This window comes from Aureobasidium subglaciale, assembly GCF_000721755.1.
Source record: "Aureobasidium subglaciale EXF-2481 unplaced genomic scaffold scaffold_4, whole genome shotgun sequence".
Taxonomy (NCBI): Eukaryota; Fungi; Ascomycota; class Dothideomycetes; order Dothideales; family Saccotheciaceae; genus Aureobasidium; species Aureobasidium subglaciale.
The window spans coordinates 204-21,323 of record NW_013566991.1 but is presented as its reverse complement, the minus strand read 5'-3'; the positions used below and the strand labels follow the sequence as shown (position 1 = coordinate 21,323).

Genomic DNA, 21,120 nt, shown 5'->3' with positions numbered 1-21,120 from the left:
TGGAGGTCTCGTTGGCCGCGGAATCCTACTTGTTAAGCGGCTCAGCCATGACCGTCACGTCATCAACGAATGTCGCGTGAACTAAGCATGGGGTATGAGATCCGGAGAGGAACGACAGGGTGATGATATGAATTGATTAATGATGACAGAGTCGATAGCAGAGAAGGAAAAACGCGACCAGGGACACAACCTGAAGGGATCGCATGACACAAGTATTCCGCGCGATGAACGGCGTGGCGTGGAACACCCCCAAGTTTAGGGCAGTACTAGCGTATGCGCAGGCCCTGAAAGCTTGTTCTCATACCCTAGCAAATTGCACTTGGCTGCACATCGACTGGTGATCTCTGCAGGTCCTTTCCCCCAACACATACCTGTACTGCTGTAGCTTAAGGGACGATGCGGCATGAAGAGACTGGGCGTCTGTCTTGTGGTGTCCAAGACTGTTCCAGACTGATATCAGGCGATTCGTTCATTCTCGAACAAGATGGGATGGAGCGGGGAGCACGCGGAGACGGGGAAACGAAAAAGACGCTAGTGGAGGCTGGATCTTGGCAAGGCAGTTGACGTTAGCGTTTCTGCCTCCGCACTTTCCTCACAAAATCAAACTGTTCAAGATAGCATTAAACAAGCTTCATATCAAATGTGACAAATGCTGGAGTGTTGAGGTATGAAACAGCGATGCAGCCTGTCAAACGTAAAGACGTGCCCACCCGGAAAGATGACAGAGTAATCTTGCACTTTGACTGTAGGTACATCACCTGCACCGAAGGTCAATAGAACATGCAGCTTGCTGACACTGCATATAAAGATGACTGCTTTTATGCTTCCGTTTTTGAAGCCGAGAATTCAGCTCTCAAAGAAAAGCCTCTGGCTGTACAACAGAAACAAATTATAGTCACCTGCAACTACGAAGCTCGGCGCAGGGGCTTGCGCAAGTTACAACTCATCAAGGATGCCAGACATATATGTCCGGATGTTGTGATTGTACTGGGTGAAGACATTAGTCGATTTCGAGATGCAAGCAAGACGCTGTACAATTTCCTTCGCAGCTTCTCCTGGAACGACAGAGCGGAGAGGCTGGGTTTCGACGAGGTAGGTCCTTTCCCGATGCTTAGGCGGTCAACTTGCCCAATAGACCTGACACTCGAGCAGGTGTGGCTGGATGTCACTGACATGATTGACTACAACATCTCATTGCTGAATTCTCACGATTTGGCTCATTCATTCTTTGTTCTGGAGAAGGATGACCCTACACAAGGATTTGCTTTTGACGCTACTTGTTATGAAGGTCCGACAACACCAAATGATTCAACTACCAATGATGAAGTGTTGACCCTGAGACTCAAATTGGGCTCCCATTTAGCGAGTCATCTTCGTAATGAACTTGAGAGAAAGACAGGATACACTTCTACTGTTGGTGTGTCCACTTCGAAAGTATTGTCGAAGTTGGTCGGCAACATGCACAAACCGAAAGATCAGACCACCCTCGTACCTCCATACACTCACCAGGATGGGCAAGTAAGTAACGTTGAAGCCTTTATCGATGACTACGAGATCGGTAAGATCCCAGGGATTGGCTCGAAACTTGCAAGAAAACTTCGCCATCACGTCCTTCAGCATGAGCCAGACTTTGAGAAAGGTCTGATCTATGGGGAGACTAAAGAGAAGGTCACTGTGAAAGACCTTCGTCTCGCACAGAACATGAGCGCCGACCTCTTGGAAAAGCTTCTGACTGGTCCCGGCTCTCCTCGTGGCATTGGTGCAAAGATATGGTCGCTACTTCACGGCATCGACGATACGGAGGTGAACTTCGCGAAAGCCGTGCCCAGCCAGATCAGTATTGAGGACAGTTACATCCGTCTTGACACTTTGCCCGAAGTGTTGAAGGAGCTTAAGATGTTAAGCTGTAGCCTCATAGAGCGAATGCGCATAGATTTGGTCGCTGGAGAGGACGACGCAGATCTTGTTATATTGGAGCGGTACGACGAGCTCGAGTCTGAGCAAGTGTTCGAGGAGGCCAATGATGAAGATGAACACAAATCTACATTGGTAAGCACGAAGTCGATCACAAACGTGGAAAGGGCGAAAGCCAGACCACATGGTAAATGGCTCGCTCAGCCAAAGACGATTCGATTGTCCACTAGACCACGATTGCCACTCAATCCAGATGGTACTCGCACTAGGAGCTTCAAGCGGATATCTCACTCTTCGGCCTTGCCCAGCTATGTCCTCTCTTTGACCGACACTGTGGACGCCCTTGCCGAGAAGCTTGTTCACGAAACATTGATAGGCATGTTCAGAAGACTCCATCCTGAGAAAGCTGGTTGGAACTTGAGTCTGGTCAACCTTGCCGTGACGAACATGGCTGAGGCAGGTGGCGAAACCAGGACCGCAAACGGTCGCGATATTGGCAGCATGTTCAAACGTCAAGAAACCGTACACAAAGAGTTCACGACCTACGCTGACGAAGACGCAATGCCACCAACAAAGTCATCTTTTCAGACCGAAGAGCGTACTTCACTTGGTCACATCGACCAATTGGACGCCGAGATGTCTGTCGATGTGGAAGACAGTGGCTGGGTGGAAGAAGAGAACGAAGATGCCGAGAGATGTGGTATTTGTGGCATGTCGGTCCCCTTGTTTGCTTTGCCTGCTCACACACGGTATCACGAAGTCACGGATGATTGATACAAGACCACACTCAAAATATACACATGCTTTCAGGCTTGATTCAGCGCTCGAGGGTAGTCGACTTGAGCTTATCGAGCACAGTTGTCTGCATTCCTTCGAGCTCGACCAAGAGCAGAACTTCAGGCCTGACAACAAGGAAATGGACGAGCGCGATAAAATCAGGCATCTGACTCAACAAACATAGGCGATCAGGCTCAAGACATCGAGCCGGTGAACGGCAGAAGCTCGAACTTAGTGAACAGCAGAGAAAGTCGAGCTCGTTCGACACATGAGGTTGAGTTCGATAGTAAAAATCGCGAACTCGACGATAAGAAACGGACGAGCTCGACGGAACAAGCAGTTGCCCGACGAATGGCAGAAACATGTAATCGACGATTAGCAAACAGTCGAGCTCAACGAAACGAGTGGTTGCTCGACCAAACGAGGGGCTTGAACTCGACCAGATAAGGGGCTCGAACTCGACAAAACGAGTGGTTCGAACTCGACAAAACGAGTGGTTCGAACTCGACAAAACGAGTGGTTCGAACTCGACAAAACGAGTGGTTCGAACTCGACAAAACGAGGGGCTTACATGTCAATGGATGAGGGTAGTTGCTGGTGCTAGTCCAGTCACAACACCCTCACAAGTGTTGTGGCACTGTCATATACAACATACTCTTGTGACGACTTATTCAACTCGGATCCGGACTCGACCGGTCTATGCTCCTGCCTGCCCAGAGTGACACCTTGGTAGTGAAATGTCTAAAGGACCCCGAATCCTTTCTACGAGCCGCGGAAACCGCCGACGGACCCTGGAATAAGCTGGTTGATGTTTTTGGCGTTCACTGGGGAGTTGCAATAGCTCTCGCATATAGTTCGAATTGAGACTTTATCGACTTCCAAACTTTGCAACCAACTTTCCTCGCCTACCAAACACATCCTACCTACGAAAGGCTGTCAACAACATGCCTTGCAGAAGTGAGACACACGAACATCATTGGCCTAAGGAAGGCACTCTTATGATCTGCAGATGCGAGATCTTCTGCGGCTTTTGTGAGGGAGAAGACGCTAAGCTTGTACACGCTCGTCCGTGGGACTTGCGCGAACATGTTAGAGTTGTACATGCTTGTGCCCAATGCTTATCAATCAGAGTCAGCCCTCGTATTGCACCGTGAGTATCAATCTCAGAACTTGTCTCTCTTGCCAACAATACTGATGTCTTCCAGCAATGTGAGCGCCAAGTCCAAGAAGCGTAGTCATGGAGAGGTCGAAAAGAGTGGCTCGAGTGATGACGACGACAGTGATGAAGATAAGAACGATAACGAAGACAACGACAACGACAAGGAAGAAGATGAGAGCAATGAAGAGGAGCTCAGTGCAAACTCTGAAGTCATCGCCAGGTCACCATCAGATCCATTCTTTGTCAATGACACAGGAGAGACCAAGGCTGCAGCTACTCCTCTTCGTCTTCGTGCAGACAAACCTGCTGCCAAAGCCAAACAAGTCTCCCCGAGAGCTCATGCAGCTTCCTTCAAACCCATTGGAACCAAATCAGGTCCACCATCACCCAAGCGTGCCAAACAGGAAGCAGTCACTGCACGTCCACCTCAAGCCGCTACTAACCAGTTTCGTATGCCTCCTCTCGCAATCAATCAACAGTAAGTACACTTCGGCGTGAACAACGACAATGCATGACTCTAACCTTTCCAGTGTCAACAAACAGTACATGCATGGACACGCTAGAGTACCCGGCCCAAACTTCCAGGCACCCGGTGGTTATCCGCAGCAGTACCCTACCATCATGCCGCCTGTACCCGGTGCTTTCGTGCCTCCGATGAACGCACGACCTCTCAACATCAATGATCAAGCTCATGGCCATGCTCAGCCACCTCCTGGTGTAACAGCAAACCCTCCTCACTTACCAGCTCGTCATGTACCCGCCCAATCAACCATCAGAAACTTCTACCAAATTCACCCCGGCGCCATCGCCAACCCAGGAAACAATCCCGAGCAACAGCGACTACGTCAAATGACCGCCCACTGTCTCACCAACACCAACATCACCGAGCAAAACCTGATCCTTACATACACGCAGGAAGCAGAGTATGTTCGCCAGCTGTACACTAATCGTCGTTTGACCATGTTCAGAGAAGAGATCAGACAGGGACAGCAGCAAGATGCTAGGGTTCAGTTCGGACAGATGTTACCGCACTTTCACGAGTGGGCTAGAATGATGGCTTCTGCTGGTCAGCAACCCGGTCCTCCTCCCGGTCAGCAGTCCGGGTCGCAGCAACAGCAGCAACCGGGCACCCAACCTGCTGGTGTACCTCAACAACAGCAGCAGCAACCAGGTCCTCAGGAGCCGGGTCAGGGTCAGCAGCCAGGAGCTCAGGGTGATGGTCAGGAGCGCCAGTAAGGGGTACAAAGAGATTATGTAAAGATCGACCTGAAAAGCCAGTATTTCCTTATTCGCCACTTGAGTCTCTCCAATATTATTGTGCCTTTTGATAGACGTGACACAGCCTGCTATTTGATCTCGGAGCATCATAAAACGAGAACTTCCCTGACCAGAGCCCCCTGGTTTGGAAACAGCCCAGGCACGTAACCAAATACAGCGATCTCATGAATACCTTACACCCATTGAGATCAAGCTGTAAAAAGGCAGAGTGATATTGAGAAACCATACCGTGTCCGCAGAGAGCATGTAGAGTACTCCATCTCTTGATCCAAGACATCGAATCAAAGGTAATCTTGCCACTCGACAGGCATGAAACCACCCTGCTATGATGCAGGAGAGTCACTGCAGAAACATGATGAAAAAGACGGCAGGTGGAAAAAGATCATTCGCTTTCATGATAAAACTAAATAAAGACGACGTCGGAACATTTACAGCTGCTCGTTGACAAACAGACCAGCCATACCCATACCGGTACCAATACACATACTTGTGAGCAGAATCTTCTTCTTTTGCCTCCTGCACTCACTCAGACCAGTAACGATTTGTCTCGCACCAGTGGCACCAAGAGGGTGACCAAGAGCAATAGCACCACCACGGATGTTCATCTTGCTCCAGTCAATCTTGAGTGTGTCGCGGCAGTATACAGCCATGGAAGCAAAGGCCTCGTTGAGCTCAATGACATCAATGTCATCGAGGGAGAGTTGGTACTTTGAGAGAAGCTTGGGGATGGCGACTGAGGGACCGATACCCATGATTCTGGGAGCGAGACCAGCAACGGTGGCGCCAACGAACTTGGCAAGGATGGGTTGGTTGAGCTCCATGGCCTTGGAACGCTTCATCAGGAGGACGGCAGCGGCACCATCGGTGACTTGACTGCTGTTTCCACCAGTGCTGCGGTTACCGAAGTCGGGGAAAGCGGGACGAATCTTGCCGAGAGACTCGGCGGTAGTACCGTAGCGGGGACCCTCGTCTCTGGTCAACTTGACTTCCTTGAGCTCGCCAGTCTTGGGATCCTTGACGTTGACGGTGATGGGAACAATCTCGTCGTCGAACCAACCAGACTTCTGAGCATGCTCAGCACGGCAGTATGACTCGGCGGCGTATTTGTCCTGCTCTTGACGCGAAATGTCAAAGTCCTTGCCAACGTTCTCTGACGTCTGACCCATGGGCTGCAGGCAGTCTGCGGCATCTTGGTTGGCGTTGACAATCTCGTCGACGAAGGGGCGGGTGAGACGGTCACCACCGTCAGACATGGACTCGGCACCGATGGCGACACCAATCTCGATGGCACCGGCCATGATCTGATTGGCGATGTCTTGTGTGGCCTTGAGACCGGAACTGCAGAAGCGGTTGGTCGAGTATGCGGAGGTGGTGTTGGGGAAGCCGGCGGCAAGACAGGCGGCGCGAACGTAGTATGCGGCTTTGGCGTCCGAGACGTTGCCCAGGCAGATATCCTCTACCATCTGAGGGTCAAGTCTTGATCTCTGTCTTGGTGTCAGTACGTGGCGTGGCGTGGCTTGACCGAGGGGGAGTTTGGCTTACTTTGACGACCTGCTCGAGCAGCTTGAAGACGAGGCCATCGAGATGGGTGTCCTTGAAGCCTCCCTTGCCGGCCTTGGTCAACGGTGTGCGGATAGCCAAGGTGATGACAATGTCATCGGGGTTCTTTTGAGTGCTGCGGCCTGTCAGTCTTCTCCACGGCGCAGCATTCGTATGGCGGGGAAGCCTTCACTTACATTGTGTCGAGGGGGCTCTTGCCGGGAGTCATGTGACGGAGCACTGAACCTAGTCTTTCGGCGGCCATCTTTGTCTATGTGAGTCTTTGTTTGTGTGAAAGAGCTGGTATACTGAGTTTGGTGATGTTTTCTGGGGCAGGTGGGACTTGGGCACATGTAAATACTCAATGGCCAGCACCTCGGCAATCCGAATCTGTGGGGAGGGCCTCGGTGCTCGGCTTGACCTGCCAAGCAAGCTCTTTACCGTTTCCCGGAGGCTCACCACCTAGCCGCTTTTGTCGCACATTTGATCTTTGATTGCTATTGGCTATAGAAATGTCATATGCACTTTGTGTACACATATGTTGAGTCATCACACGTTGGAGGACCTTCTATAGGCACAACGTAATCAACACAGTATGATTGATGGTCTTCTATATTGTAGTGTGGGTATCAAAGGATGCTTGTCGAATTCGTGACCTTTGAGAGTACACTTGATGTGCTGGACATAAATTGCCAATGGCTTCGAGAAGGCTATCACATCGAAGCGGGGCAGAAGCGAACCCATAGAAGCCGTCCTCCAGCATCTCCTACTCAGTGCGTGATGCGTAATTGTAGACATGCACGGTGATTTTCCATTTTAGACCACAGCCCGAGGAGAGGCGATCGGCGCCGCATCTCAGTAATGAAATCGCCCATCACGTATACATTGTGCATTTTCACAGCTTTGGTGTCTTATGGATGTAGTGTAGTTGGGCTCCGCTCTAGGTCGGCATGTCTCGAAGTAATGTGTGCTTCCCAAGCTTTGGTGTAAGTCCTTGTAGTGTCGGACACTTGTGAGACCATGTGTGTGACAACGAACCTCGATGGTCCGAGAGCTGAATCCAGTATATGGTTCCGTGCGTGTCGTACTTGTTCTTGCTCGACAGATCTCCGCTGGGCGGGTCGGTGTAGATGCCGGAGTGCTGGCTCGGGTCACCCTTGTCGTGCTTTCTGACGACAGGAAGGGACTGGTATGCTTCTCACGATACCAACTTGTCTTTTGAGCGATCAGATCACGGAAGCCTTTGCATTTATGGTGTGTAGGGGTCGAGATCCTCCCCGGAAGACGAACCCTCGGTATAGAACCACTTGCGGTATAGCTCATAGACGGCCACAGTCATGCGCCGATCGACATCTTTCAAAGCCATATATTCGTCATATGTCGTTGATGCGGTTCAATCACAGAGATAGTGACGAACTGTCCGTTGGCTCCCTCATGTCTTCTCTCTTATGGTGCATTCAACGCTGCCGGTGTCCAATCTGATGGCTGTTTCTTTCAAGAGGTCGCAGACGTGCAGTGTGCAATTTGGGGAAAGTTCCGCGTGGTCGTATGTCGTGGCATCTGTGAGCATGACTTGAGCGCTCATGTGCCTACATGCGACGGCTGGTAAATTCGTACTTGATGCAAAGATGCGCGGGTGCCGTTCACTGTGAGCGGTAGCAAGGCTGTCCCATGTAGTCGTGCGGTCTTCAGGATCTGCTTGGAAGACCATTCGGTCGGGGCCGCACATCGAGTTTCGGCGCTGCGAGATGCGCATCGTGCACTTCCCTGTGATCCATGTTTGGCCGGATCGTACTGAACACTGCCTAAGGAAGAGATGGTTTGAAGAATTCAACACAAAGTTGCGTCAAGTAGTCCTTCTGATGACGATGATGGCACGCTGGGGATTGTGCAGATGCATAATCATGCACAGCACAAATTGACGTCAGAGGTCAAGAGGGCAGCACTGTTTGTATTCAAGAAATCGATCAAGGCAGCGAGCAAACATGCGACGAACAACACTTCAATTTCTTCGCAAAACACCGAGAGTATCATTCAGACTCAGATCACCCGTCATACAGCCTCCTTGTCGAAGAGATATATCACAAGCTACTCGCTTCAATATGTCATCTGATCAAGAATACGCCAACTTTTTGGAAAAGGCCAACCAGGACACAGGCAGCTCCAGCAACGAAGTCAAAAGCAGCGGTTTCGCCCAAACAAAAGCTGTTGACTCTGCTGTTCCTGCACCACTGAAGAATGTGGATGCTTTCTACCAAAGCGACACTGATGAGCCGTTCGAGCCTGTTGCTTTGAAGTATGGGAAGCAGGACTCCATCAGTCAAGGTAAGCACGCATGGAGTCAGGGAAGCTGAGATACATGCTGACGTGTTCGTAGACAAGTTCTCAGATCTGATCAACCACTCTGGTGAAGTGGAAGAAGTCAGTGTCAAGGACTGGAACACCAAGAACCACTACGCTGAAGTCGTTGAGGCAGTCAAGAAGGCCGGCAGCGGTAAAGCTGATGTTCAAGTCTTCCGTGTCGCTCACGGTAGCACTCGCTGCGAATACTACATCGTCACTCTCAACGACGAGGGTGTCGTCGTCGGTGTCAAGGCCAAGGCTGTCGAGAGCTAGAGTCTTCTTCTCAAATCCGCTTTAGTGTCTACATTGTTTTATGCTCAGACTAGGACAGATAATCCTTACGATACCCATCTCAAATTGTATCCTTTTCACAGAATTTAGCGACCAATCTGGATTATGTTTACTGATTTACGAGCCGCACGCATAGTACACTTGCTGCTGCTGCACTCCCGCCCAGTCCAACCATCTTCAGCCCCTCGCATGTCCTTCTGCTCCAACTCCTCTCTCCCAATAGTGCAGTCTTCCCTAAGCCGAATCCGAATAGTGTGAACATCATCACTATCACAGAACAGATCAAGGCGACTGTTCCATCAGCAAAGAAGATATATGGTAAAAGAGGTATTAAGCCACCGAAGAAGTATCCAAACGCGATGCATAGTGCGCTCGTATACAGCCGCGGCGATACATCAGCAGATTCAAATCGATGTTGATGTTCCAGCAAGAAAGCAATGGTCTTGTCGTGATTCGCAGTAATGTCGTCTGCCACAGCATCTAGCAGAGTTTCCGAGATATAGCCTTCTAGTGTCGATGCTACTGCGGCCCTCGCTTCAGCAGGCGAAGTGTGCACCATTGCGATTGTGTTCGCTTTCGTCGTTGCTGCAGATTGGCTGTTCTCACAATTAGACAGAATCCAAGACCACAGAGCAATTTTGAACTCACGCTTCACCACTAGCTCCCAAGTAACCTCCAATACCCATACTCAAACTTCCAGCCATAAGCTCTGCCAGTCCAGCGAATACCACAATCTTCGTGTCACCCAGAGCCGCTAGGCCGGCAGTCAAGGCGAATGGTACTGTCAAGCCATCACTCAACCCTAGTGTCGCGTCTGAAATCGTGCGAGGGTCAATTTGCCATCTTGATGATGTTGAATACGCCGAGGAGAATTGCGATGATTCTGACGGTGATGAGGGCTCCTTCTCTGAGTGTCGGTAGTTGAAAGTTGGTAAAGGTGCATAGACTCCGGACTTGTCATTTCTGAAGAGTGATGTGATATAGCCGAAAACCATGATTCCAGTTGAGACAAGGTGAGCGGAGATTGGATGTATTTTGTTGTCAAGTTTTCGAAGATTGGACTTGAAACAGAGGGGAAAGAAAGTGGCGGGCAAAGACATCTATATATCCTTGAATTCACCCACGTGGTTGAGCGCCACGATCTTCCTATGCCCCGTCCCCGCAAGTTTAAAACAGGCAGATATGTGACGCGGCACGTCTTGTGCTACGAGAGGGTTTATGGCAGGAAGTTCCTGCGGACGCAGAAAGCTTCGAGGTCAAAGAAACACGGCATCACTTGAAAATAGCTCTGCAGGAGAATCGATATAACAAAAGTATAATCTTGGAAATAACAACGCGGCAAGTGTAGCTTTTAGGTCTATCTAGCCATGATTCTAGTGTCGAGATATATGTCTTCTATTTTACCAACCCTTGGGAGGGTACATACCATCAGGAATCTGGACAGTGTTCTGGTAGTAAGTCTGGTTCTGCAGCGAAGCGTCGCCCCAAGTACGAGCGATACTGCCAAGTACCTTGCGTCCGTTTCTGACAAGCTTGGCGTTGGGAGGAGGAAGAGTGGTGACAACATCTTTCGAGCTGAAAAGACCAGCGAATGAGGAGTTGAAGAAGTGGGTAGGGTTAGTACCAGTTGCAGCATCCCACACTGCATTCTTGTCGCCTGTCTTTTGAGCAACAAAATCGAAGATGTTGGCACCGACGTCCCAACGACCAAGAGTGTGCAAGTCCCAGTTTGCCTCGACGGTGCTGATCTCAGAGTAGTGGTTGTAGAAGCCCGAGTCAACAGTGTTGATCAGTTTCTTGGGAACTGCATCACCGAGAAGGATACTAAAGACACGGTTTTGGAGAGTGTAGGTGTGAGACTCATCGAAAGTGACCAGAACCAGGGTGTCCTTCATGAAGCGCTTGTCATCGAGCAGAGGCTCCAAGAAGTTACGTGTCCAGGTGCCAGCCGTGGTAACACTAGTATCGTGTCCATCTGATGTCATGTTTGGCGTAATGAACTTGGAAGAAGTCAGTGGCAATCCAATGATTGATATTTGGGAAGTGACTACCATCCACTGAGGCAATTTCTTGGCCTCAAGGTCGCTGTAAAACTGTGTTAAGTTCTTGTTCTTGGCCAGTCGCTCTGGCGTTGTGTTTGAGTTATAAATAACGGCCGGGTTATGCTTGCGCACATAATCGTTCGCCTTTGTCTTTTGATTGACCCAAGCCATGCCCTCGAAACCAGAGTAAGGCATATCTTCTTGATACTGGTTGTGTAAGTTTTAAAAAAAATTCAAACCCACCAGAAACAAACTTACCTGGCCCCATGATACACCTTTATCTTCTAGAAGATCGATGAGAGACGAAACATTGCCAGGGATCTGGTTGAAGTTGTCGTTGTCCATGCCAAAGTTGTCACCACCGATAGCGGCTACATAATTGGGCTCGCTAGGATGAGTGACACCAAAGTAGTTGCTCAATGTGATACCCTTCTTCGCCAGCCAGGCAAGGTTAGGATCACCGGCGGCCTTGTCGTAGTCGGTGTTCTCCAACCAGATGACAACGAAACGATCAAATACCTTGCCCTTGACATGACTGGTCGGGCTGAGTGTCAGAGCACCGGCTTGGGCAGCGGCGACGTCTGCAGGGCTAGTTGAGGTAAAGTTGAGAGCAACAGCCCGGCTGGAGAAGGCCAGAGCCGTGATAACGAGCGAAGGATAATGCATTGCCAAGGAACGACTGGTAATACTCAAAAAAAAAAAGAAATGTGTGGGAGACTTGACCTTTATCTTCTAAAAGGACTCATCCATACGACCCCTGCCTTCGCCACAGTATTTACGCATACCGCCATCCGAATACATTTCGACTTACCTAGAGCGGTTCAGACGGCTGATTGAGAAGCGTCTACCTCCTTGAACCCTACACACGTGGAACATGTGGCATGTAATAGCAGTCCGTTCATTGGCAGATGAAATTTATGGTTAGATTTCCTGCCTTAGCAACGGAATAAACATGACGGCTCGAGGCTCAAACTCCACTCGAAAATGTGTGGAAGGTCGTTGAGCAAAACTGTGAGGATGCGTGAGAGTCAATTGAGGGGAGCACATGTCATGCACGCGCATCCGTGATTGGCCCGTTCCGACGCGTTTGATTTCTCCGTCGACCTTCCCTTCACGACCACATTCTACGGATAATCGGCGCATGCGAGCTTTTAGGCCATGATCAAGCACTGCCATGGTCTCCTCGGCATTTCTTGATATGAATTGGCTCTTGCTCTGATGCCATGCGTCAGCACGCAGAGCGACAGAGATCGAGGCATTGAACGTCGCGACTTTAGTCCCGCCACCCGATGATCCCAGGCAGCTTGGGCGAGTAAAAGCTCTCGGGCCATAGCAAGTTTACCCCTGCACATTGGGACAACTCTTTGCCCTCCTTCCTTCTCTTGTTTCTCAAGAAAAAGAGCAGTCAGTGTATACGGGCACACTATGACTGTTCCGGATGAAGAAATCGCTCTGAGCGATACTTCTGAGCAATGGTCCGACGATCAGAGGAGGACTCTACTTGACGAGGAGAAAGTTCGCACACACGTCGAAGTGCGGTCATGGTCAATCAAGTGGTGGCAGTTCATGTTGCTGTTCTTGATGTCTGTTACGCTGCTTATACCATTTGCTATCAACCTCGCGCCAAAAAGCTCGTCATGGGAGGAAGCTGCGACTGGAGATCCGTCTCAGCCAGACTCAATTAGCCAAGAGCCACAATCTGGAAACCTGGACCAAACAGACCACTTGCACAATATCCCACCGAGAGATGATTATCTGCTAGATCCTGCCTGGGACTTCGAAGCTGCTCCTGTCACAAGAACGTACAACTGGACCTTGAGAGAGACCGTTTGGGCGCCTGATGGAGTCGTCAGGCCCATGCTGCTTATCAATGAACGATTCCCAGGTCCTCTGATAGAGGTGAATGAGTTCGACACAATCCGAGTGGTGGTTAATAACCAGATGAGTAATGCAACGTCTATACACTGGCACGGAATCTACCAAAATGATACCAACTCTATGGATGGCACCGTTGGTATCACGCAGTGTCCCATCGCATCTATGAGCAGTTTCACCTACGAGTTCACCGTGCGAGGACAGAGTGGTACCTATTGGTACCATGCACACCAAGGCGTTCAAGCCTCGGACGGTCTAGTGGGACCCTTAATCATACATTCCAAAGATGAAAGACAGCTACAGCAAATTCAATACGCTAGTGATCGCATCATCATGCTTTCTGATCACTACCATGATCTTTCTGGTGCGCTAGCCAGGAAATACTTGGCTCCAGATATGGAAAATACAGAACCAGTCCCTGACGGAGCCTTGATCAACGGCAGAGGTTCCGTTCGCAATTGCGATGAATTGCCCCACAGACAGTGTGATAATTCTTCAAGCAACGTCGGAATACCCACTTTCGATCTTGAACCGAATCGTCATCACAGGCTTCGAGTCATCAATGTTGGTGCCTTCGCCGAGTTTCAATTCCAGATCGACGAACACGAGCTGGCGGTGACAGAAGTGGACGGCACTGACGTCCAGCCGAAGAATTTCCATCGCCTCAACATCAATCCCGCTCAGCGCTACAGCGTGGTTGTCCACACGAGCAAGAAAGAGGGGACGGCCTTCAGAATGAGGGCTCGAATGATCTCCCATTGTTTCGCCGAGGCGAACCCAAGTATGGTTGAAACTGCAACTGGTGTTGTACGCTACAGCACCCTTGCAGAGAACAGGATGGCAATTGAAATACCTGACACCATCGATTGGGACGAGGCTATCGGTCTTGAGTGTAAGGACTTAAACACGACAGACCTGGTGCCTGTTCAAGTCGTTGCAGCTCCTGCAAAGCCGGATTCGTTGATTTTCTTACGCAGCGCCTTCGAGATCGGCGCCTACAGATTGTCGAGGGGCAAGTTCAACACGAGCAGTTGGCGCGCTGATGTGACAAGTCCCACATTATTTCGATCGATCGACGGGTTGCAGGCGAGAAACTCATCCTTCGATGGGGAGAAAGGCAGTGGGGACGTATTTGTCAATGACAAGGCTTTCCATCAGCCTACCGAGCTTGTCGTCCAATCTTCAGGCATCAAGACTATAGACATATTGATATCCAACTTCGACGATGGGTATGCTACATCCTTACGAACAATTCTAAATCGTGCTAACCTTATTTCCAAGAAATCATCCCTATCATCTTCACGGATACAAGTTCTGGGTGCTTGCTCAAGGTCATGGCTATCCTCCAAGAAAGTCACTCGACGGCCCTATGGATACAGATAATCTCTCACCTCTTTATGATTCGCTTGATCTCTCGAATCCTCTGAGACGCGATACTGCTAGCGTTGAAGCTTTCGGCTGGGCCTTGATTCGATTCGTGGCCGACAATCCTGGTGCCTGGGCGTTCCACTGCCATATCTCGTGGCATGCTGAGGCAGGCTTGCTCATGCAATTCCTCACACGGACCGATCTCCTGGTTGATGCCGAGATATCAGAGGCACATCGAGACCTCTGTAGGGCCAGCGGCCTTGAGAAAGGTACGGGGCCAAAGGATGAGCTTTATTACGATGAGGCGTGATCGTTACGTGATTGATAAGGGCAATCGATCTACTTCGTCGCTCTAGATTGGCATTTGTGCTTTGTTTGGGCTGGACTCCGTCATCGCTATCCTTATTGCAACCAGGTCTGCCAGGAGCTCGAGAGACGGCTTCGAGTCTGCGACAGCACCCCGAACATCCAATGTCTCAGGGTCCATGTCTATCAGATTGGCCAAGTCCACGCCAATGGCACATGATCTGCGAGGACGGAATTGCGCCGTCTGTCAAGCCTTTTCCGTCTTGAGGCACACCTGCCGAACCTCTTCTTGTGTAAAGTCCTGTCAGGCCTACGGATACTCTTTTCTGAGGCTTCGGCACCGTTTGTATCATCTGAATCCTTGCAAGACATCGAACGTCTCGAAGACAATCGCCTCTACGCTCATTGGCGCATCTGGACGTCTATCATTGCGGCTATGCACATTCGCCTCGCTTCTGCAGCTATTAACAGTCAAGTCGGCATGGCGAACAGACGATCATTCCGACACGAAATCATTTCCGCTGTCGCCAAGCTACCTTGGCATACCAATCGATGTTGTTCGCCAAGTAGAACTTGGCAATCCTTACATTGCTTTGTCCTTTCGACCTTCTTATTTGGGACGCATATCCTACCTCAGTATGTAACGAGATGGTGGGTCAAAGGTCTTGGGTCGCGTGTCCTACTCACCTCTGGCTGGTCAGGCCCAGATACATGTGTACAGCCGCCACCATCGAATATTCGCTATCTCTTGGCATTTGGCACCATCGTCAACCGCTTCTGATAACAGGCCAATTGGTGTGTAACTGTCATGGTGATTGACCCGCGGCTTGATAATATAAACTTTGACAAAGGAGGAATGCTGCACTTGATAGGTATAAAAGCGTGTTCGTCGTATTGTTGAAGGCCCTTGCCTGTTACTGCTCACCCCCTTCGTTTTTCTACAGGGTGCATTCTTCCTCGAGAACATCTTCGACAATGAGCAACAACACTATTGACAATAGTGACTTGGCCAAGGCTCATGTGCCTGAGGCAGCCATTCAGGGTACCGCCTACGAGACTCATGCCGGTCGTGGATCATTGGATGTCGGCAAGAGTGAGCCTCTCTACGAAGTGAGAACACCAGACACCGAAGAAGACCACGACGACACTCCTACGGACGAAGAACTCACGACATTGAGGAGAATTAGTGGCCCAATAAAATGGGCCGCCTACACGGTTGCTTTTGTTGAGTTGGCCGAACGATTCTCATACTACGGGAGTTCCATTCTTTACACCAACTTTATTCAATGGCCTCTGCCTGAGGGCTCCAGAACCGGTGCCGCTGGTCTCAATGGCCAACCTGGTGCTCTTGGCATGGGTCAGAGCGCTGCTCAGGGTCTCAGTCTGTTTAACCAATTTTTCGCGTAAGTCTGATGGTCCAGATGTTTCATACGTGCTCGAGTCTGTCACTCGCATCGACAATTTGCTGTGCGATGCCTTTTTGAGACTTCATACGGTTCAATAACTCTGTACGAGACGTTGTCGAAGTGACAGGCTTCAGCATGTAAAGACCATGAAAGACATTCTGCTAACGAATCTGAAATTCAGATATGTTATGCCTCTTGTTGGTGGTTACATTGCCGATGCTCATCTTGGCCGTTACAAGACTATCCACATTGCTATTGTTGTCGGAATCGTCGCTCATATCATCCTCGTCGCTGCTTCTGCACCCGATGTTATCGTCAACAAGACTGGTTCGACTGCTGCCTTTATTATTGGACTCTTGACACTCTGCGTCGGCACGGGTCTCTTCAAAGCCAACATCTCCCCTTTGCTCGCTGAACAAAATCCAGTCAAGAAAATGTATGTCCAGACGCTGGCGACGGGTGAAAGGGTGATCGTGGATCCCGCCATCACCAATTCTAGAATCTTCCTGGTGCGTAACCCATGATCTACACCTCATACGGACACGACTGACCTCTAACTAGTACTTTTACCTGTGTATCAACATTGGTTCCTTGACAGGACAGATCTCCATGGTTTATGTAGAAAAGTTTGTGGGTTTCTGGTAAGTAATCAAGATTCTCCCCAGTTTTCTCTTTCTAAACTTCGAACACATCACTAACCTTTTCACCTTCCAGGTTGGCATTCTTGCTCCCAACTATACTCTTCGTGGCCGCTCCTACTATTCTGTTCTTCAATCGCAAGAACTACATCCTTACTCCACCTACTGGCTCTATCTTGTCAAAGTTCTTCCACATGCTCGGCTTCACCTGGAAGAACAGACAAGGAAAATTCAACTGGAATGTCGCAAAGCCCTCCAATGTGCCAGTCGAATCACGTCCTGCGTGGATGACCTACGACGATGCCTGGGTAGAAGAGGTCAAACGTGGAATCAAGGCATGCAAGGTATTCTTGTTCTTGCCCCTCTTTTTCTGTAAGTCCTACATATATAGCTACCGCCAGACCTCCAAGATACACCTTTCATACGTGTAGACGGTCTGCTACTGTCGCCTAGTCGTGCTTGGCTGTCGTCGGTGGCATACACATAGGTTCAATATGAAAAAAGCTAACAATTTTGCAGTGGCATACAACCAGATGACAGGCAACCTTACGTCCCAGGCTGCCGTCCTACAACTCAACGGCGTCCCAAATGACCTTTTGCAAAATCTAAACCCTATAAGCATCGTCGTCTTAATCGTGGTGCTGGATCACGCAGTTTATCCATTTTTGAGATCCAGGGGGATTTCTTTCACACCAATCAAGCGCATGACACTTGGCTTCTTCTTCGCCGCTGCCTCCATGGTCGCTGCTGCCGTCATGCAATACTTCATATATAAAAAATCACCATGTGGAAAAATGGCCGCGGACCCGGACTGTATCGAGGCCAATGGAAAAGCTGACATCAACGTATGGTCCCAAATCGTACCCTATGTTCTTATTGGTATCGCGGAGATCTTTACCAACGTCACCTCTCTGGAGTACGCCTACGCAAAAGCACCCGCCAATATGAAGTCCTTGGTCATGTCAATCAACCTGTTTATGTCGGCCTTCGCCAGTGCTATCGGACAAGCTTTCACACCCCTATCTCAGGACCCTCTTCTCGTCTGGAACTACACCATCATCACGATTCTAGCCTTCCTTGGTGGAGTAGGGTTCTGGTTCTGCTTCCGTGATCTGGACGCCAATGAGGACAGATTGAACATGCTGGAGATCAGTACCATGAGAAACAACAATACTGCTGTGGAGCCTAGTGACACCGAAGCACAGGTCCAACATGTTCACGATGAGAAGAAGTGATTCTCTTGACATTAGCTTGACATTTCCTCTCATTGAACAGCGTCTAGTCTAAGCTACCCCAGTGCTCAGTTCACTAATCGTTGGTCACTGTTCATAGTCTTACATATTGATACATTGAGGACGCTCGTTCATACGGTCAAGCTGTCTATCTTTCATGGATTCTTTGTTGTCGTCGTCTGTGAATCGGCCTCAGATCTCGCCCTCGTCGTCATCGTACTCGAATCCCGTCTCGTCAGCTGCATCAGTACACGGTACTTTTCAGACAAGTCAGGCTGCCCCTTGAGATACGAGTTTTGATCGACCTCCAGCGGGTCATGCATCAACATAAAAAATCACCATGCTTTACAGCAGCTCCTTTCTACTCTGCTCTCGCCTTAGAGGTGAGCTTCTATGCATAGCTGATTTAAGTCGCAGTATTTTTCGAAAACACAACGAAGTCTACGGAGATGCGGCACTTTGAAATATGATTTCCAGCTCTCATTTCAGGCTCTGCCCATCTGGAAAATGACTGTGCTTTTCTGCAGGTTCGACTCCGCTTGTCAAGTCCAGTGGAGGAGAGCTATCATGCTGATGGAGCAATAGCAGGTGCTCCAAGTCATTCCCCGGAAATTCTTGCGGTCTACAGGCGAATGGAATGCTTCTTCACCTGGCATATGGATGATAAGTTGACGGATGAGGAGACTCGGCGTCCAAATGGTGATGTAATGTTCGGTATCACTACAGGTGATGTAATCGCCGCAACTACTCCTTATCAATAAAGCCGCGGTAGTTTAGTGGTTAAGGCGCTGCATTGTTACCAAAAAATAATCCACTGATGGACTTCGGTCTTCAGTCTCCCAAAAACTACTGGTGAGCTTCGGCTTCCAGTCCCAAAAACAACTGATGAGCTTCGGCTTTCAGTCTCCAGTAACTTACACTGCAGAGATCGTGAGTTCGAGTTTCACTCGCGGCATACCTTTTTGGCCAATGTCTAGAACTGTTCCGTTCTAGCTGTGAAGACACACGATACTGTCTCGGCAGTGGTAGAGCTCGAGTGAATGTATCTGCTGGGTGGGTGACTTTGTGTCGTGTAGTCGTAAATTCACGCATTTGAGCGTCCAGTCTTTCGCGCAGACACGCTCACTGACCGGTGAAGCAGACACTAGTGATACTTTCACTCGCTCGGTTTCTCACACACCCACGATCGCACTCCACTACCTCACATGCGCATAAGACCTCCTCCGCCTCCTCCGCCTCCTCAGCAACCACAACATCGGAAGAATGCCTTCTCCGTATTCGGACGACAAGAAGAAGCTTTACGGTCATCAAAGACACCGCGACGAATGCTTATCGTGCAAACAGGGTGACGGCTTCCGCGAGCTGAGATGAGTAAATCGTGATGCGGTGGGTGATCTACGTCAGTAGACTGACAACTGTAGGCAGTTTCCGGAGAGCTCGTGTGTAAAGCAGCAGTTGACGCGTTCGGTCAGAGAACCTCGAATGCAAAGAATCTCAAAGAGTGTATCGAATTAGGAGAAAATAAGAAGCAGAAGAAGCAGCAAGTCGAGGAGTGGAATGAGCTTATCCAGTCCTTCAAAGACGCCATCAGCTCGCTGAAGAAGGAGATCGAAGTCATCTGCGCTGGCAAGTGAAGTAGTTTGCCTTGGATTCGTTATACTAATTGAGTTACAGGAAACAAGCCCAGCCAGCTTTCACAAGCATTTGAACAAGATGCAGCTGGACGCCAGGTGACTCGCAATACGATCTGGCACGAGGAGGCTGCTAGAAGTATGGAAAAGACGGAGATCCCCAAACTCAACAATCCGGATTCCAGCTGCCCAAGGTCGTTCAAGGGCCTAGATCGACCCAAGATCGAGACAATCCCCTCTTATCTTCTCCGGGAGTTCTCTGGTCTGCTGGTCTGGCTCAGATTGCGCTCACGCGTACAGAATGACCATCCGATGGACGCCATTGACAAGGCTTGCGGTCCAGCAAACATGAACCTTGACAGCGTCATCGGCAGCTTTGGCCCACCCTCAGAGCCTGACGACGATTGGCCCTCTGACACAACGGCACCTGCTTCGCCCAAAGCTGAGCTGCATCTTAAGAAGGCATCTGAGACAAAGCAATGGGAACTCTTGGGAAGTTCCGAATTTCTCGAATATGCCGATTTACTGGTCCCTCAATATGCCAAGCTCGTGACTGATAAGGTAGCAGAAGACAAGAAGAAGGAGGAGAAGCAGTTCGGACAGCCATCAAACGACGATCTGGAAATTGGACGAGGCAGCAAACGGGAGCGGCTGGCCAGCGGTACGAGACCTTACCTGGCTCTCGTTCATCAATTGGATTCAGGGTTGCAAGGAAGTCGACCAGGAATTCTTCGAGACCACACTCCCAAAGTGGGGACGTGAGAAACGTGAGCGCCACGATTTGATCACAGCGGCTCTTCCAAAGCCATCGCGGCAGTATTCGACTCGGATAACGCTGATTTTAAGCCTCCCACCACATACTACCACAAAGCTAGGTCGATCAGAGATCTTGATGCAGAAGAGTACGGCCTCTCATCGGAGAGTGACCTTGATACAGCTCCCATTGACCCTCGCTAAACAACAAGCATCATGTTAAGCTCGCGTCTCCTCCTTTCTCCTCGATCACCTACTGGTAAGCTCCGGCCCTATTTTGCCTCCTCGTGTCCAAAACGTCTTTTGGTGAGCTCCGGCTTCCCATTTTCAGTCATGGCTGTACCGCAATCCGGGTACGCAGTCATAATGTCAAGCTCCGGCTTACAGCGCTACTGAACACCGATTCGTGGTCCTCAAAAATCAATCCTCTCATCCCGATCTGCTTTGCCAGTTGTTGTTACCAGCGTGACATGTCTAAAATCTGCTGTGTGCCTAGACTATCCACCGCTCCGAGGGTAAGCTACGATTTCCCTTAGTAATAGCACTTTGCAAACACCGTGAGTTGGAA

The 21,120-nt window shown here is 49.9% G+C and overlaps 10 protein-coding genes across 10 annotated transcripts; 7 read left to right on the top strand and 3 right to left on the bottom strand.

Moving 5' to 3' along the window:
* Positions 1 to 678: 678 nt before the first annotated feature.
* Positions 679 to 2,688, top strand: AUEXF2481DRAFT_46150 (uncharacterized protein; the record flags this gene model as incomplete). Its single annotated transcript, XM_013490920.1, has 4 exons — positions 679 to 745; positions 809 to 1,092; positions 1,153 to 2,000; positions 2,082 to 2,688. 4 exons carry the CDS (start codon positions 679 to 681, stop codon positions 2,686 to 2,688), a joined length of 1,806 nt encoding a protein of 601 aa, XP_013346374.1.
* Positions 2,689 to 3,635: 947 nt separating this feature from the next.
* AUEXF2481DRAFT_26996 (uncharacterized protein) lies at positions 3,636 to 5,086 on the top strand (the record flags this gene model as incomplete). Its single annotated transcript, XM_013490763.1, has 3 exons — positions 3,636 to 3,841; positions 3,897 to 4,328; positions 4,381 to 5,086. 3 exons carry the CDS (start codon positions 3,636 to 3,638, stop codon positions 5,084 to 5,086), a joined length of 1,344 nt encoding a protein of 447 aa, XP_013346217.1.
* A 468-nt stretch (positions 5,087 to 5,554) lies between these two features.
* AUEXF2481DRAFT_37158 (uncharacterized protein) lies at positions 5,555 to 7,106 on the bottom strand (the record flags this gene model as incomplete). The annotated part of the gene is made up of 3 exons (XM_013490835.1): positions 6,865 to 7,106; positions 6,671 to 6,803; positions 5,555 to 6,612 (listed from the first exon to the last, which is right to left on the bottom strand). Exons 1-3 carry the CDS (start codon positions 6,930 to 6,932, stop codon positions 5,557 to 5,559), a joined length of 1,257 nt encoding a protein of 418 aa, XP_013346289.1. The 5' UTR covers positions 6,933 to 7,106.
* Positions 7,107 to 8,769: 1,663 nt separating this feature from the next.
* AUEXF2481DRAFT_2559 (uncharacterized protein) lies at positions 8,770 to 9,283 on the top strand (the record flags this gene model as incomplete). Its single annotated transcript, XM_013490642.1, has 2 exons — positions 8,770 to 8,992; positions 9,045 to 9,283. 2 exons carry the CDS (start codon positions 8,770 to 8,772, stop codon positions 9,281 to 9,283), a joined length of 462 nt encoding a protein of 153 aa, XP_013346096.1.
* A 238-nt stretch (positions 9,284 to 9,521) lies between these two features.
* On the bottom strand, positions 9,522 to 10,107 carry AUEXF2481DRAFT_57003 (uncharacterized protein; the record flags this gene model as incomplete). The annotated part of the gene is made up of 2 exons (XM_013490938.1): positions 9,522 to 9,897; positions 9,950 to 10,107. Coding segments are annotated over 2 exons (534 nt in total), but the record flags the coding sequence as incomplete, so codon positions are not given.
* Positions 10,108 to 10,701: 594 nt separating this feature from the next.
* AUEXF2481DRAFT_63320 (uncharacterized protein) lies at positions 10,702 to 12,009 on the bottom strand (the record flags this gene model as incomplete). Its single annotated transcript, XM_013490974.1, has 3 exons — positions 10,702 to 11,301; positions 11,353 to 11,550; positions 11,602 to 12,009. 3 exons carry the CDS (start codon positions 12,007 to 12,009, stop codon positions 10,702 to 10,704), a joined length of 1,206 nt encoding a protein of 401 aa, XP_013346428.1.
* A 915-nt stretch (positions 12,010 to 12,924) lies between these two features.
* Positions 12,925 to 14,896, top strand: AUEXF2481DRAFT_63363 (multicopper oxidase; the record flags this gene model as incomplete). The annotated part of the gene is made up of 2 exons (XM_013490981.1): positions 12,925 to 14,447; positions 14,500 to 14,896. The coding sequence occupies 2 exons, from the start codon at positions 12,925 to 12,927 to the stop codon at positions 14,894 to 14,896; spliced, it is 1,920 nt and encodes a 639-aa protein (XP_013346435.1).
* An 88-nt stretch (positions 14,897 to 14,984) lies between these two features.
* On the top strand, positions 14,985 to 16,059 carry AUEXF2481DRAFT_537522 (uncharacterized protein). Its single transcript, XM_013491027.1, has 2 exons — positions 14,985 to 15,528; positions 15,594 to 16,059. The coding sequence occupies exons 1-2, from the start codon at positions 15,072 to 15,074 to the stop codon at positions 15,671 to 15,673; spliced, it is 537 nt and encodes a 178-aa protein (XP_013346481.1). The 5' UTR covers positions 14,985 to 15,071; the 3' UTR covers positions 15,674 to 16,059.
* On the top strand, positions 15,703 to 18,373 carry AUEXF2481DRAFT_537486 (uncharacterized protein). Its single transcript, XM_013491026.1, has 5 exons — positions 15,703 to 16,295; positions 16,480 to 16,807; positions 16,860 to 16,939; positions 17,013 to 17,308; positions 17,456 to 18,373. The coding sequence occupies exons 1-5, from the start codon at positions 15,868 to 15,870 to the stop codon at positions 18,169 to 18,171; spliced, it is 1,848 nt and encodes a 615-aa protein (XP_013346480.1). The 5' UTR covers positions 15,703 to 15,867; the 3' UTR covers positions 18,172 to 18,373.
* A 1,019-nt stretch (positions 18,374 to 19,392) lies between these two features.
* Positions 19,393 to 20,911, top strand: AUEXF2481DRAFT_86562 (uncharacterized protein). The gene is made up of 4 exons (XM_013491004.1): positions 19,393 to 19,513; positions 19,594 to 19,798; positions 19,856 to 20,557; positions 20,591 to 20,911. Exons 1-4 carry the CDS (start codon positions 19,432 to 19,434, stop codon positions 20,754 to 20,756), a joined length of 1,155 nt encoding a protein of 384 aa, XP_013346458.1. The 5' UTR covers positions 19,393 to 19,431; the 3' UTR covers positions 20,757 to 20,911.
* Positions 20,912 to 21,120: the final 209 nt, after the last annotated feature.

Coding starts and splice junctions, on each gene's coding strand:
- AUEXF2481DRAFT_537522 (XM_013491027.1), top strand. CDS start 15,072: ATGTCTATCAGATTGGCCAAGTCCACGCCAATGGCACATGATCTGCGA. Junction 15,529..15,593: donor GGGACGCATATCCTACCTCA/GTATGTAACGAG, acceptor CTGGCTGGTCAG/GCCCAGATACATGTGTACAG.
- AUEXF2481DRAFT_537486 (XM_013491026.1), top strand. CDS start 15,868: ATGAGCAACAACACTATTGACAATAGTGACTTGGCCAAGGCTCATGTG. Junction 16,808..16,859: donor CCAATTCTAGAATCTTCCTG/GTGCGTAACCCA, acceptor ACCTCTAACTAG/TACTTTTACCTGTGTATCAA. Junction 17,309..17,455: donor GTTCTTGCCCCTCTTTTTCT/GTAAGTCCTACA, acceptor ACAATTTTGCAG/TGGCATACAACCAGATGACA.
- AUEXF2481DRAFT_86562 (XM_013491004.1), top strand. CDS start 19,432: ATGCCTTCTCCGTATTCGGACGACAAGAAGAAGCTTTACGGTCATCAA. Junction 19,514..19,593: donor ATGCTTATCGTGCAAACAGG/GTGACGGCTTCC, acceptor AACTGTAGGCAG/TTTCCGGAGAGCTCGTGTGT. Junction 20,558..20,590: donor CACACTCCCAAAGTGGGGAC/GTGAGAAACGTG, acceptor ATTTGATCACAG/CGGCTCTTCCAAAGCCATCG.